The sequence below is a fragment of the Astatotilapia calliptera genome, chromosome 16 (assembly GCF_900246225.1).
Source record: "Astatotilapia calliptera chromosome 16, fAstCal1.2, whole genome shotgun sequence".
Lineage (NCBI taxonomy): Eukaryota > Metazoa > Chordata > Actinopteri > Cichliformes > Cichlidae > Astatotilapia > Astatotilapia calliptera.
The window spans coordinates 8,324,901-8,338,566 of record NC_039317.1 but is presented as its reverse complement, the minus strand read 5'-3'; the positions used below and the strand labels follow the sequence as shown (position 1 = coordinate 8,338,566).

The following is a 13,666-nucleotide window of genomic DNA, read 5'->3' as shown; positions in this document are numbered from 1 at the left end:
CAACAACAACAAAGTTGGGGCTCTAGGTTTCAGCTCTTCATAACTTAACAGAATATTGCAGCCTCTATGGTTCGATATTGTTCGATCTTTGTAAAATCTTCCTGTTTAGTTACTGAACGAGTCCATAGCAGACGTGCCTCCTACAGACAGACCCACGGGTCATTATAACATTTATCCAGTATGAGAGCATTTTGCAAATTTTGTCCATGTGTTATATTTAAAAAAACAACAACTTTCTTTTATTTTAAGCTGTCTGTAGTTTCATTCTTAATAATACAAATGCCCCTGTTTACTCTGCACTCACTTCCTCGTCATATAAATATAGCTTTTTATTTGTGTACAGCACATCTTTATATTTGCATGTTATGTATCATTAGATCACACTGACAGTAGTGCACAGTGTCAGCAGGCTTACTTTTCAGTTCATTTCGATTGGGCCCAAGCCTGCAAAGTATTTGCACCACAGACGTCACGTCCAAAGGCATGATATGTTAACAGCAGCGCAAATGAGGAAGGCGGTCACGCTGATTAGTGCTTATCCTGCCCAGCTTCATGCACCCCGTCCATTTTCATTACAGCGTCAGGCTAATGGGCAACTTGGTTTTGGCTTGTATTTAGCTGGTAAAGCCGTCCAATGCTGCTATATTATACAACAGACAATGTTCCCACCTACATAGTGTATGAGTGAGTCACTGGTACATTAAGGCGCGCGAACACACATACGCACACACAAAACAAGCCATTTCCCCCCCAAAATTATGAGAAGGGCATTATAATTCACAGGCACCATCAATGGTCCATTAGGGCTATTTGTGTACAGGTGCATGGTAGTCATGTTTATGCATTTATACATGAAAAAAGCAAATATGATTCTCATATTGTAGCTTTATTGTAAATATATACTTGTTATTCACACCTGCACAAAGTCTGCTGGCCCCATGCAAAACATTTGTATCAAAACTTTATTCAGGAAAACCAATTCTGGAGTAACACACCATGCTTCTGTATTGTGTCTTTTCTTTCTTTTCTAAACTGAGATTAATAACATAGATCATCATTCCTGCAGACAGCCAGATCTCCTCTTTCATGCAGTTTTACAGCAAGCTGCACTTGTGCTTCTGCAAGACATGTCCAACAAATGTTCCTGATCATGCTCTATCATTTCAGGAGAATAATGTGGGGAATAAAAGGAGAACAAAGGCTGGTTTTGACATTACAGCCACTCGGTGCTTACATCGCTAGGATAAAGGAGTGGTTTAGGATCGTGACAGCAAGCTGAACTTTAGCAGCATAATTTGTGTTGTTTGTAATCCGTGACACTGACTTTTAGAAGAAACAGCATAATGGAGCATGATGTACACAAATCCCTTCAAATTAAGAGATAGTTGTTTCTGAGATTTCAGCCTCAAGTTTTATTTTAACTACAGACTTCCAAAAGTAATCAGGGCAATAAATCAAAAACCACATGGTGTGACCAAGGGAGCATTTTTTCCTGTGAATTATAAAACATGCATGTAACTTATTAAGGGCTGCATCGCACTATGGGTGGTTCTGTGTGTATTTAAAAACCTATCATCAATTACTGATTCAGAATAACTTGGAAACTTGTCTTTTTTTTTTTTTTGCTTCTGTGACATTTCTCTGGGAACCACAACAAAACTCCAAAGTACCTCTAATGCACTGTGATGGAGGCAGAAATCTCAGATACTGTGAAACCAACAAATCTGTGCATGGCTAGTTATCACCAGAGATATGACAAAAAAGAAGTTTTTATTTAAATACTTATTTCTTTTTTGCTGATACTGCTTTGCTGATGAGGTGCTTAAAGGCAGTTACTGCAAGCATTATGTTTTAACTCAAAGGTAATCTCGAGCCTGGTGTTACGGAGTCACCTGAGTCCAACGAAAATATCAAGCATTCAGGATCATAATGCTCAAATGTAACGTTGTGTCCAAAAAAAAACAACAAAAAAAAACCCACAGGAGAAAATCATTACTCCTGTAATGCCATGTAGCTGTCACATATGAAAAGTACTTTAGTTTACAATCCTCTACATAAATAATAACCACCAAGCGTATTTACCAAACTACACAGACCCCAATCTGGATTTTTTTAAATAAAAGTGAAAACTCCAACACATATTTAGGCTACAATGCAGTTTTACATTATCAAAGCTTATTTCATCCCAAAACACTGTTGCTACTACAGATTGTGCTATCTGCTCTTTTTATTTTTTGCTTAAGTGTCCCGTATCTTATGCCAAAATAACTTCTTTGTAAGTGTTTTCTTTTTAAAACATCCCCTTTAAGACACACGGACTGTGTTTGTAAGAGGTGGGGTACACACTAGGAGCTTAAAGGAGCAGGAATGCTTTAATCTTGACGCTTAAAGTATAATTTAAATGAAGCTAACAATGCTATAAACATCCAACAGATTAAAGAAACAAAAGGCAGAAAAATGATGGATGTGCACAGGAAAAAAAACAAAAACGGGACTTGTCTAGTCACAGGAATTAGTGTCTGAACCACCTGGACATCAAACAATGAAGAAATCAAAGGACACGGCTCACAGTCATCACTTGAAAAGCCAGGAAACTTTTAAAGCTTTTAGAGAGTAAACATAAACTAAGCTGAGGCAGACTCCACAACCACAAACAAGCAAACAACGGCTGAGAGGAATAAAATGGACAGGAAAACCCAAGCATGCAAGCATGGAATGAAAGGTTTATTGAACTAAATCAGGAATGTAATCAAACCTTTAAATAAAATAAATGACAGAACACAAACATCTGGACCACAGTTTGCAGCAACGAACACTGTACCTGCAAATCCTACAGACACCAATTTTCAGTATTAGACTTCACATCGTTCTTTCTAAAGCAAAGCGTCTTAAAAGAAACCAAAAAACGAGTCGTGGGGAGGCAACAAATCTACTCTACTTTTTTTTTTTAAGTTTCATTTAAAAAGAGGGGAAGGGAAGCGGGGAGAGGTATGAATTATATCACTGTATAATTCGAATCAAGCTTTACGTGATGGAGCTCTGCTCACTGCTCAGACAGCCGCTCGACTGTACCCAAGTCAAAATACAGATCCTTCACAGCTGCAAGCTCTCTGACTAAACAAAAGTAATAATGAATAATCTGTAAGTTTGTTCATGAATAATATAAAAGAGAAAAAACAAAACAAAAAGATAACACCAGTTCTTTGTGTACAACCAAAACAACGGCTGTATTAAAGAAAGTTACTTGATAATTGGACCGTCTGCCAGGTCAGTTCTGGCAGTTTAAACCTGGTCGGGTTTCCAATAAGCGTAATTTTGTTCCTCGTTTATTTGATGTTTTGGTTTCTTTTTTCATTTTCTCCCCCCTCGTTTGAATCTTGCTGAATGCCGCTGGGCTCACTCCACTTTGCCGTAGTCCTCTATGTGACCCAGCACCTTCTTCCTCTGCCGGATCATGTGGAAGTAGAGCTGGGGAAAGACTGGGAGAGGCAGGGGGAAAGAACAAATTAATACATTCTCCAATAAATGCTGATCAGTGCACCAACTCCTATTCAAGTTACAGTTAAGTCAAAGTGCAGATGTTGAGTGCTTAAGAGAACACGTTCACCACTGAGAAATTACACACAGACCACTAAACAACAACAACAAAATATGAACCAACTTTCTATCTACACATTTCCTACAATACCACAAAAAAGGGGAAAACTATAACCAGTTGCAATAGATTCCACATGCATATCTAATAATGTGACCACTGAGTGCATAATATTGTAATTATGCCTTTGATATGCGCGTTTATTTTTTCTTTTAAAAACCCCACTAATTATGTAATAGCTTATGTCATTATGGGTCTGTGTCCACAGGCAGCTGAAAGCAGCCATGACCTCATTTTCAGCACCCTTCTCTCAGCACTTATTGTTGCTAGGATACAAAAAACATTTTCTTCAGATAGAGATCGTAAATAACCGGGCTGTCAGAGACAACTAGGACCAAAATCCCTTTCACTGTTGTTGACAAGGTTGATAACATAAGTCCATCACTTCTCACTCATCAACATCCTATTTGGTAGCTGCAGCCCCGAAACCTTCAACTTAAACATGGCAACATCAGATTTATTGCCAAGAAGTATTATTGCAACAAAGAAATATCCAACCATTTCCTAACTTTTCATGCCATGTTTAGTTCTTTTCTCAGTTTTACAGGCTCTCTGTTGTGAAATGTGTAAATATTAGGGTGGCCACAAACAAGCAGCACTCAGCTCATAGCAGTCACCAACCAACAGTAGTGAATCCTTAAGTGCAATTCGCATACATAAGCAGATTTCTAGTGTTTTAAGGGCAAAACTGCCTTCCCTGTTCAAAAGAAAAGGGAAGACTTTTTTTGATTTCTTTTTTAATTTAGCACTTTAGTACTACATCTCCTAAGTGAAAAAGTAAAAGCCTCTAAATGAAGTTATGAGAGTGAGAAATGCTTTGCAACATGCAAAAAGCCATCTGAAGATGTGACTGAGAATCCTCCCACAGGGAGCTCTGCATGTTTGATTAGGAGTCTGCAAATATTTTTCAAAACTAAATGTCTAAAATGGCATTTATTGATCAGTTTCTGATGCAAAAAAAAACAACCTGCAAATGAACAATGGGCTATTTCACTACACAAGGTAGAATGGAAAGTCTCGCCTTTGACTTACGGGGAATGTAGGAAATCATGATGAGGATGAGGAAGGTGTAGTAGTCGAAAGAGAAGTTGTACTTGTTGGGTAAGGTAACAGAGTACAGGCCTGTCTTCTGCACGTATGGCAGCGCTGCATAGATAGTCAGCAGTTCCCCAGTCACTCCCATGGGATACAACACGATGAAGAAGGTGTACCTACAGTACAGAGGTTTATTAATGAGAGGGGAAGGGAAAGAAACAATTAGCCTCATCACTTTATCGTTTATTTGCTGTTTTAGTAACAGGAAACAGTATCGTAGTAAATCATTCCCTAAAACACTAAGTAAGAGGTGATAGAAAACATTAAGAGTAATAATGCAAAGCAGCATTTAGAGTATTAAATCTGAAATCACGCAGAAATCATTGACATGATTTAAATATATACTGTGACACAAACATAAAGCAACAGCAGGTGCAAAAAATGCAACTCAAAAAGATCCTAAATCATTGAAGTGTTAAGCAATCACATGTTTTAAACAGAAAGAAGCAAAGTTTGCAATTAAATATGACACGTGCACACAATGAAGATGTTGTCTTCTACAGAGAGAAAACTCTTCATCTGTCTCTTCTATAACTTGCACTCCAAACCCAGCGACTGTCTTCCGTGATCCTACAATGAATTTTCCACAAATGCACAACAAATTTCTGTCTCTCAGGGCTCACGTCAAACTCAGAGTTGAACACCAATATAGCAATGGTCCCATTTGCTTCCTAGCAACAAAGACCTCGGGGAGGGAGGCTCTTAACCACTGTTGCCTTGGTTGTAGATGCAGACAGAGAGAGGCTTGTGTTTTAATTGTTGAAGCACAAGCTTTTCTGCATGTTTGATGACATCGACGAAATAATTTGGCAGTGTTTGACGTAATGTGATGAACAGCGACTCCTTACTGCTTTAGCATCCTCTTTTCACGCAATACGACCTTAAGATTTTCATTCATAAAGGATTGAATTAGGTTTGAAAAGAGGTCAAGTAAACAAAAACATTAATCAATTATTTTCCTTTAATTACATTCATTACATTTATTATTTTGTTTGGAAAACAGGCTGAGAACTAACAGTGGAACACCCAAGGAGTCTATTTTTATTGCATTTTTTATGTAATTATTAACAGATTGAAATTTGTCCTGACTGAAAGCATTATTAGCAGCTTGGTGGCTTTGTTCTCTAAGGACCTGACTCCAGTCAGCCATTTCTGTTTATCTTTGCATCGATCAACTAACAGGTAAAAGGTTGAGCCACAATGCAATTCAATAAATTTGAATTTGCATATTATCATTTTGATAATATGCAAAAAAAAAGGACGAATAAACATAAGCAAACAAAGAGAAACAAGTTAAGAAAAATGAAATAAAATATGCAAAGCAAAACATAAATAAATATATATTTTTTAAAAATCATTAATCATGTAATTCTTAAGATGATGATGAAAATATATTTAAACACAGGAAGCAGATTAAATATTAAGAATTTAAAGAAATTATTAATGCCTTTTTTATTACTTTAGTTCAGGTTGTTGTTTATTATTTCATCTTTTATTCTTACTTTTAGCACTTTCAGTCCTCCATTGGATGAAAATACTCTTTAATTATTTCTTACCTAGCCCATTTGATGAGGTATGGCAGGTGATTGAGCAGGCTGAAGGTGTAGAAGGAGTAGCGGATAATCTCTGTGACAGTCCAGGCTGTGACAAACAGCAGTACACTGTCCTCACTTTGAACCTGCGCACACACAGAAAAAGAAGGATGATGGAGGGAGAACAGGCGAACAGACGGCCTTGCATCATGTTACAGTAGTTACTCTGCTGTAGGCCAAACTTGACTTTCCCCCCTCACAGAACCATGCTGTTTGTTTCAGATGCTCAGATCACACTGCAGGCCAACATTCACTATCCTTAAATATTATTTTAAAAACAACGTACATTTTATGTTAAAGAGACAAGCGCACTATGCATTAATTCACTCTTCTAAATACACCCTAGAAATGCATTCACGTAAAGGGGAAGAGAGAACAGTTTGAGAGAAATGTCAGTGCATCATCATTCAGACAAACAGGAAATAAAACCCATCAGAGATTAGACAGATGCTGTCGATTCATTCCTGCAGCCTTACAGCAAAACTGTAATGTTACTTACTCGTTTACTCCTCTTCAAGCTACAAACAGGGCAAACAGTAGATCAGCTGGTCAATTTTGAATTTAAGTGAATGAAACAATGTAGAAGGACGGTGTAATTCAAGTTCAGTTTACACAAGTAGCAAAAGGAAAGAAACTCGCTGTACCTCTTTGACACTGTGCGTGACAGCCCACGTGAGGAAGACCCGGGACATGACCTGGAATCCAGTCAGGACCACAGAGGATGGTACGATTCCTGGGAGATGAGGCAACACACAAACACTGAACATATAAGCATGCAAGACTACTGGTTTTAGTACAGCTGACTAAAACTGTCCTCTCTTTGGTACACCCTTTCAGCTATACAGAAAATCTATTCATGTCTACACAGTCACTTTCAGAACATTAATTGTAAAGCGCGGAACATTTCTGCAATGCACCAGCTGCCGTCCATCAGCTATAGACAGGTTAACCTTGAAAGCCTGCAGACGCTCTGCATGTACACTGTGTTAACTCACACGTCACATGTTTTAGCTGCTCCTCTGTACGGGTCAAATGCATGGCAGTCACCAAGAGCTCTGTTTGCCCAGTGACAATTCCAGTAAAGTTTGATCGAAAGAAAGAAAGAAAATAGATGAATCTGTCCTAAGTGATGACAAAAAAAGAAGAAAAAAAGACGAAGAAAGAATATGTTGTTTTCAATAGTTAATTCAGTTTAATTCTGAATATTAAACGTGTTACACCTGTCCTGATGTATAGTTTTGTTTTGTTTTTTACTAGCAGTATGTAGCACGTAAGGGCTTAAACTGCTATAAGGAAATATTAAGCACTTTTATTATATTTTTGTATACTTTGTATACAACTTAGTTACAAATGTGTAACACAAACAAAGGTCCATACCAAACAATGAACCATTTATTAACATCTGTGCTCCTTTAAATCAATATTCGGCCCTGCAATCATAGATCAGAGCACAACTATATTTGAGCCCACGTTCATTTTGGCCTCAGCTACACATCTGCAAAGCTTTGTGGCGGTACCTTGCACAGTTATGACTTTACCACACTAACAAAATGTGTCCACAGAGTGACAGACAGACATGTAAACACTTGCCACAATGTCTAACCACCTTTGTGGGAGTTCCTAGGAACCTCAAGGGTCATGTGTTGTTATGGTGGGACTAAGCTTCCATTCACAGTCTAAATGTAGCTTTTCACTAAAATTTAAAATTGCTAATAATAATAATCATAATAATGTAATTTTTAAAGTAGTACATTTGAGAAAGATGCTGATGAGAGACTTTGTGAGTAACATATCCACATATAGGACAGTTATAAATGATGATGCAGTGTGTGTGTGTATGTGGACAGCAGCCTCGGGTAGCCTGTTTACAGTATGAAAGGTCAGTTAGCTTTAGCTTCAAATCCCAGATAACGGAGAGAAAGGTTTGTGCATTACAACCGTGGCCAACCGGGCCACAGCCACTCTCCTCATCACATTAAGTAAGCAAGTAAGCAAACAGCTTCTCTGCCCTCTTTTTTTGTACACACTTCAGATGTGAAAAGGTTTTGTTTGTCTGTACATATTTACATCTGACTTACATCTACAAATGCGATTTCACGACTCATAATTATGTCTTCTGTCAAAACTGTAAACTGAGATATCAAGCTTTGTTATCCGATTTGTCAATATGAGATCTGCAAACATGCGTTGCCCAGTAAAAAAAATGACGTTATAATAACTGACGTGTTTGAGGATCAAACAACAAGGTGCAACTGGGTGTCTGTGTTCCAGTAAAGATGAGTTAACTTGGTTGTGAAGGTCAAAGATTTCACAAATTAAACTACATTTTTCAAACCTCTGGAATAAATAGCACTGGTTTAGAAAAGAAACGAGCCAACTACAAATTTAAAACCACCCAAATGTGTCATTAACTAAACAGCCATCAAGGTTACTTCATATTCTGTTCGGAATGTAAACAACAAACATCTGATACTCGATTTCTCCAGCATCTTTAACATATTTCACCCTGTAGCAGAGGTAACTGAAGGTCATACTGAGAAAAAGTGAAGTAAATTTGAGTCACTAGAAGAGTTTTAATGCTCGCTGGATCTGGACTATCTGGAACTGGTCTAATGGGAAGCACACCAAACAGTCTCCCAGAGGATGTTCCCTCTTTTGGGGATAAAATCAGAGAGCTGCCTAAAATACTTACACCATATTAAACGCTGAATACACATATTTATGTGCCATGGGTTTAAGGCATGATCAAATTTATAAAATACAAACAATCAATGTACTCCATTTCTGACACGGGTACCTAGCTTACAATATGGAAGAGGAAATATGTGAAAAAGTTCAAGGGGCCCGAATACTTTTGCAAGCCACTGTATTTGCTTCTGTATTTATAACTGTGTTTCAGTGGGCAGCGTGCGGCTCAGTGGTAAGGACTAACGCCTGGGAGCTTCTTCTGTGTGCAGACAGTGTTCTCTCGCTGTGCTTGTGTGGGTTTTCTCCAGGAACTCGGGCTTTTCCCACCATCAAACAAACCCACATTAGGTTAACACTGCCTCACAAACAAAGGTCGTTCAAGAATTTCCCTTCCTTGTTTAAAAAAAAGAAGCTTAATCAAATTAAACAGCTGTTTTTAAGCATTTCTGCACATTACCCTTTGAAGATATATAAAACTTTAGTCCTGGGTACTTGGTGAGGAAGCTTTACCTAAAAGGATGACTGAATGGATGGATCTAAATCTAATCTGTGCTTCACTGGTGACACGAAGCAAGTGTAAGTGAGGGAAGGTGCAGTCTGAGGAGAAACTCACCTACAGCACAGTGCAGTATCTGTAAAAGAGGAAAATGATCATAGAAATTGACTCAATCTGTTTCTGGAATAAAGTACACGGACACATTTTTAACTCTAGCTACTGTTGGTCCAGTTTATACGCAGAAGAACTCGAAGATTTCCTATAAAAAATGTTCCAAATACCTACCCCGTTAATACATTATATATTCTATTGAAACAAAATGCTGAGAGTCACTGAACCAAGTCAAAAATCATTGGTCCTATTTTTGATCACCTAACTAAGCTGAGGTCGGTAGTGCATGTGTCATTTGATGAATGGAATATATTGACTTTAAGTATACAGTGCGTATGGACAGCATCACTGCAACACCTCTAACACTCACTACACACATCTGGGTCAGTATGTGTGTTAGCATGACCACTCTAAACACATGTAAGGCTAAAAGAATGTCTACATACATTTTTTTAACCTAGTGTTGAAAAACATTAGAAAATGATATTCATTTGTAGTTTGCACCAAACTATAATTTTAGGATCTTAAAATACTTAAAATAGAAACTAAAATCCTTAAGTCATTAACTGTGTGGCTTCAACATGGTACGGAGAGGCATGTTAAGTTATCAGTTATCAGGGCATACCAAACTCTGAAGAGAATCAAAGACACTGTTAGACACTGTCCATTATTAGTTTGCCCTATATGTGTCAAAAGGCTAATGCTGGATTAATAAAATGGTTTTTTTCTCATTACTAGTCTCTACATACAAAACTGATAGTGTGTGCTGATATGAGCAATAGTAGTGACCTCTGAAATAATACCACATATTCAACAGACCATACACCTGCTGCATGCTCAGTTTTTATCAGTTATGCCACACCTTTAGTGGTTATCTCACCTCGAGAACAGCTCCAGTCTGAAAGAACTTCAGAGGTTTCTCTATGGAGTAATACAGCCCATGGTAGCTTCCTCTGGCCAGGTAAGCTCGAACCAAACCCACAGCTATCACCAGCCACCTAAACAGTAGAGGAAAATGCAATGCGGTCACTTCATAAATGAAAAACAAGGCCTACCAGATGATCTTGCTGTAGAAATAAACATCTTATGATGCGTCTGTAGTTTATGTGACATACAGTCAAAAGCAGCCATTAAAACAGCTGCGATTTTTGCATCTTTTGGCAAACATGTGCACACAGACAAACACAACACACACACACACAGGTAACAAGTTATAGAAAAAAAATATTTAAGAGGTCTTATTACTGGGTGCTTAGTGGTGGTGCTGGACCACCTTGTGCTACCATTCTTTGTATATATTTTTCCTCATTTCAAGGATTGGTCCCTGAGCTGGAAATGTCAGACGCGAACTAAATAAAAATAATGTAGTTAAGATTAATTCAGAGAAAGTTTCATTTCACACTCTGGTTTTAATGACTCTTAATCTCCGTCTTGGCTGCATTTGATATCAACTCTGGGGCCAGTTAGGCAGAAACTGAGCAGGTCTGCTTAGCGGCTGTGGCTGAATATGCAAAACCGTGCCTGCGAAAAAACACCCTAAGTGCTCAGCACAAAGCAAGCACTGTACAGGCCGTCAATACTGAGGAGGGTAAATGTGGCCTAACTGGTTGGAACAGTCAGCAAACAAGTCACCATTCAATTGTGCAACAGTCTGAAAATCAGAGCAATAAAATCTGCAAAAGGATTACTGTGTACACGGTTCAAGATAACTACCATTTGAAAAGCTAAGAAAATATGTTTGCATTATTAAAAATGCAAAACAACAACCTCCATCACAATCGTATTCTTTCTCCAAACATACACTTTAAAAAACAACAACAACAACTCATTTGTAGGTTTAAAAAAATCTCATTTAAATCACCGAATTGTCTTTTCAGTCCTTAAAAAGATTACTTTATTTTAATATTATAAACTATCACATGTGGTTTTGGTAACATTTACGATAATCTTTCTTTCATTTTCATAATTCTCTCTCATTCATTTGAGCGGGTGCTAAATAAACAAAAATCAATCTCAGTAATCCAACAAAACAGCATGTCCAATGCGTGAATCCGCACTTTCTGACATAAAACAACTAAAAAAAAACCCGCACACAATGAATATCTGTCATAATATTCCTGTACTGTATGGAGTAGCGTCCCGTCAGTCACAATTAATGTCCACGCCAGGTGGCTGTCTGTTGCTCCTCTAATGTTAATCTTTGTAAGCCCTTGGATGCAGGAGGAACAACGTCCAAAGTTGTGCTTCTCCTTAGCGCGCTTAGGCATGTTTATGACATTAATAACTGCAAAAAACTGGAAGAATATTAACGCTGTAACACTACAATGGGGAACTCCTTCGCCCATTATTTAGCACAGCCCATCAGCACCACCAGAGACATTTCTATCATCCACCACCCAGCAGCATTAGCACGAGGAAACACGCTACGTACCCCGCTGTCATAACAACGTTGTAAATGACGAGATATGCCGTGGCCAGGGCACCGGGTCCCTTCTTTCTCTTCGCAGCCACATCGCCGTGGGCCGCCTTGCTGGTTCCCGAAGCAGCTGCCGACATAACTGCAACTATCAACGGTCTCCGCTCCTGAACGACGGCGGGTGTCAGGAAAGGAACATGGGCCACACCAGGAAGTGTCGTACTGAAACGGGATGTTCGCTCCACCTCACTTCCGTCTTCGTTTTGAGAAGCGTAGTTTAAAAATAAATAAATAAAAACAATTAAATAAATATTCATTTTTTAAACATCAAAAATATATGTATTTATTCTCTTATTTAAGTTTATTATTTTAAAATATTTTTATTTGCCTTATTTAACTAAATTACTGCCCGCAAAGTGTGCAGGATCACTGAGTTATCATCGTCAGGTCCTGTGACTGCAGGTGGCGGTTTGTGCCACCCTGTTTCAGGGGCCCGGTTTGTGTTTCTTCACATTGCCTTATTCGTTTTCTAAATAATGAATAATTTTCTGCGGCAAATAAGTGGCACAGAATATTTGATTGTTCTGACTTGGAATTGCTAATCAGCAATGAAAGTATCGTTATGGAGGACCCAATGTTTAAAATATTTATTTATTTATGTATTGCTTCTGAGTGTATTCAACCTTTAATAAACCCCCAGTTTATTGTTCTCCTTCTGATTTGATTTAATCTTATTTACTTTATTTTTATTTACTTTATATTTATTTTTATTTACTTGCGTACTTATTCTTACATACATTTATTTATTTATTGTTTTAGGCATTTATTTCTTTGAACATAATTACCACAGCTTCTTTGTATATGTACAAGGACAGTAAAGGCCTATTCTATTCTATTACATATTTTCAGGAATACTGAACGTTTCACCAGCAGTCAGAAACCTAATAATAGAGTTGGGCCAGCTTTTAAGAACCGGGGAAACTAATTTGCTTTAAAAATGGCAAGTAATTTTCTCACAAACAACCAAGCAATTGATTGTGAAACTGATAGTGGACAAATCTACAAACAAGCCCAACAATGATTTTTGCTTATTGCGCTTGGCAAACACCACAAATACACACTAACAGATCCACAGCCAAAATATATCATCAAATTCAAGTTAGTTCCTCAATTCTCTATTCCTCCTGTTTGACCTGTTGCCCCCACTAATAATAGGTCATTCAAAACACAGATCACCAGACTCATGAGCAGATTCTTCCCCAAGGTCATTTGGACTCTAAATCAACATACAAAATCAACATAGCTCTTGTGTAACTTTCAAAATCGTTCTTGTCAAATTTGTCATTTTGAAATACATTTTTCATTACACTACTACAATACCAAGTTTTTATTTAATTTTAACTTTGTATATACCAACTTTGTATATACACCTATGCTTTTTACATATATTTACTCTTTGTAATATTTAGCTATTTTTTTTAATTAGTTGTGTAAAAAAATACTCCACCAACCACTTAATGCATTTTACCGTTTTCAGTAACAATAAACTATTTTTTTTATTACATTCTTTTATATTGTGTTCTATTCCATTCTTAAGAGGTTAAACTGACCTG

The 13,666-nt window shown here is 37.6% G+C and overlaps 1 protein-coding gene across 1 annotated transcript; it reads right to left on the bottom strand.

Annotated features, from left to right (window-relative positions):
• Positions 1–869: 869 nt before the first annotated feature.
• On the bottom strand, positions 870–12,290 carry hacd2 (3-hydroxyacyl-CoA dehydratase 2). The gene is made up of 7 exons (XM_026145051.1): positions 12,069–12,290; positions 10,518–10,635; positions 9,644–9,662; positions 6,987–7,075; positions 6,307–6,428; positions 4,688–4,866; positions 870–3,479 (listed from the first exon to the last, which is right to left on the bottom strand). The coding sequence occupies exons 1-7, from the start codon at positions 12,191–12,193 to the stop codon at positions 3,397–3,399; spliced, it is 735 nt and encodes a 244-aa protein (XP_026000836.1). The 5' UTR covers positions 12,194–12,290; the 3' UTR covers positions 870–3,396.
• Positions 12,291–13,666: the final 1,376 nt, after the last annotated feature.

What these genes read in the sequence shown, in the direction of transcription:
- hacd2 (XM_026145051.1), bottom strand. Translation starts at nt 12,193, where the DNA reads ATGTCGGCAGCTGCTTCGGGAACCAGCAAGGCGGCCCACGGCGATGTG. An exon ending in AACGTTGTTATGACAGCGGG is followed by an intron (nt 10,636 to 12,068) that starts GTACGTAGCGTG and finishes TCTACTGTTTAG; the next exon opens with GTGGCTGGTGATAGCTGTGG. An exon ending in TACCTCATCAAATGGGCTAG is followed by an intron (nt 4,867 to 6,306) that starts GTAAGAAATAAT and finishes TCTGTACTGTAG; the next exon opens with GTACACCTTCTTCATCGTGT.